This window comes from Brassica rapa, chromosome A07, assembly GCF_000309985.2.
Source record: "Brassica rapa cultivar Chiifu-401-42 chromosome A07, CAAS_Brap_v3.01, whole genome shotgun sequence".
In the NCBI taxonomy this organism is placed as follows: Eukaryota; Viridiplantae; Streptophyta; class Magnoliopsida; order Brassicales; family Brassicaceae; genus Brassica; species Brassica rapa.
Window position 1 is genome coordinate 8,289,768 of NC_024801.2, and position 2,218 is coordinate 8,291,985.

The 2,218-nt window shown below is 32.7% G+C and overlaps 1 protein-coding gene across 1 annotated transcript; it reads right to left on the bottom strand.

Moving 5' to 3' along the window:
• On the bottom strand, positions 1-1,992 carry LOC103828602 (CLAVATA3/ESR (CLE)-related protein 41). Its single transcript, XM_009104214.3, has one exon. The coding sequence runs from the start codon at positions 657-659 to the stop codon at positions 360-362; it is 300 nt and encodes a 99-aa protein (XP_009102462.1). The 5' UTR covers positions 660-1,992; the 3' UTR covers positions 1-359.
• Positions 1,993-2,218: the final 226 nt, after the last annotated feature.

The following is a 2,218-nucleotide window of genomic DNA, read 5'->3' on the forward strand; positions in this document are numbered from 1 at the left end:
TTAAGCTTATAAAAATTCTATTCACACTTATCCAATTTCTTACTCAGCTCAAAAGCTTATAAAAATTGGGTTCCAACAAAAACATAGGTGGCTACATACACATGTAAACGATTAACGAATAATAGTATCTCTTCTTTACAACTCTAATCAAAACTTAAAACATGGCACCAAAGCAATATAATGGACAAAAGATTTAAGAAGGAAATGACGGTACCAAAATGATCCATAGATATATTCTAAATTCATAACAGTTAAGTTCTTCTCCAATCTCCATCGATGAGAAGCTTCACCCATATGTTTATATAGATCTATAACACTTATCCTTCAAACTCACTGTAAAACCAGATACTCCAACTCACCTAGTTAGAAATAGGGTTTGGACCACTAGGAACTTTATGAGCATCATTTGCAAACTCTCTCCTTCTAGAAGTATGGCTGCGACGTGTGCGAGCCTTTGGATGCAGATCCATTGTTGATGAAGCTGGAACAGAAGGTTCGAGAAGAACCCTCTTGAAGGGAGCAACCATAGATGTGGACCGATGATGAGTCACGGGGATTGCAAGGTTGATGAAGAGAATGAAAGATAAGAATATGATTAAAAGAAGAAGAGTATGAGAATGTGATGATATAGTTTTGGTTTGGTCATTTGATGTTGCCATGCAATTTAGAAAAATAAATAACCCACCCCCCAAGATCCCAAGAGGGTTCAATATCCATTAACCAGAAACGAACAACTCGGGAGCTGGTCAGAGACGCGAGATAGCAGAAAACACAGAATAAAATAAAGAAGATGAAGAAGAAGAAGAATGAGATGTTAAACAAAAGAGAGATCTACTAGTTAATAAGAAGAATGAGCCTGAGAAAAGGAAAAACAGGAAAATCAGAGTGAGATTTTCAAATTCACACACTCTTGCATTTCATTAATAAAGTAAAACCCAAAGTTGTATGCAGAACGGTCACGAGGTATGAGATTACCAAATCACCCTTTGTGCAAGCAGCGCAGGAAAGAATGGACATATAAGGTGAATTCAAACTAGGGTTTGAATAACGCGAGACAAGAGTTGTTCTGATTTCTCTCCCGCATATATATTACTATTAAGCCCCTGAAAAGACTTAAAATTGTCGGCAGGCATGCCACTGCAGAACGAGAAATCACATGAAAGAGGACAAAGCGTGTAATGGTAATTGAGTCATTAAGCGATTAGCAACGAATCTTAAAAGCTTAGGCAAAAGGGAAAGGTGATAACATATATGAAAGGAGAAGAGGTGGAAGGAAGCAAGGTTCTTGCTTACTTTTCTTCTAGTTTTTCCATTTCTTTCTACTGTCTATTTTTTAAGAAAATATTTTTCGACTAACTTGACCAAACACCAATTCTATTCCAACGTGTATCAGTACTAGTCAACGAGAAAATGCATATTTATGATTAAATTAAGCATTTTTCATAAATTATGCATTAATCATTTCCCCATTTTGTGTGGAAGTCAAATTATATATATATAACCTAATATGATATCTATTTTCAAACTACGAATATGTCTTCTGTACAATAATATAATGTCAATGAAATCAACATACTGAAGTGAGGAAAGCGATATAGGAAAAATTGAACTTTTGGCTTAAATTTTTAAGAAAATTATGAAAATTTGAACGTAATCCCCGATATTACTTTGGTACAGCAGCATCACGATATAGATAATACAATTGTGTATAGACTAATAGACAGGTATGATCTAACGAACTGACACAATTAGAAGAAAACGAGAAAACAAATTTTGGAGAAAAACCTCCAAAATCTGGATTCAAATTATTATTGGTTTAAATGGCAAATTTGTAATATAGAAGTAACACCTAATATAATTTGGTACATCATGTAGTGAAAGATTATTGTTAGACGACAACAATTATCATGGAAGATAAAAAGCAGATCTAGCTAGAAGAGTATTTCTATTATGTAGGACATCTCTCACACACACACACACTATATATATATACTAGAGTCTATCCCGCACATCGTGCGGGTATATTTTCATTTTATAAATATTTAATTTTGATATTATAATATAAATTTAAATATACAATTTATATCTTAGTGTTATGTATTTTATAACTCTTTAATTTTATTGTTTATGTTTCTTATTACTTTATTAATATAGGGGTTTGTTTTATACATATTACCTTTTTTATTACGTTTTCGAGTTTTCATAATTTGAAATAATC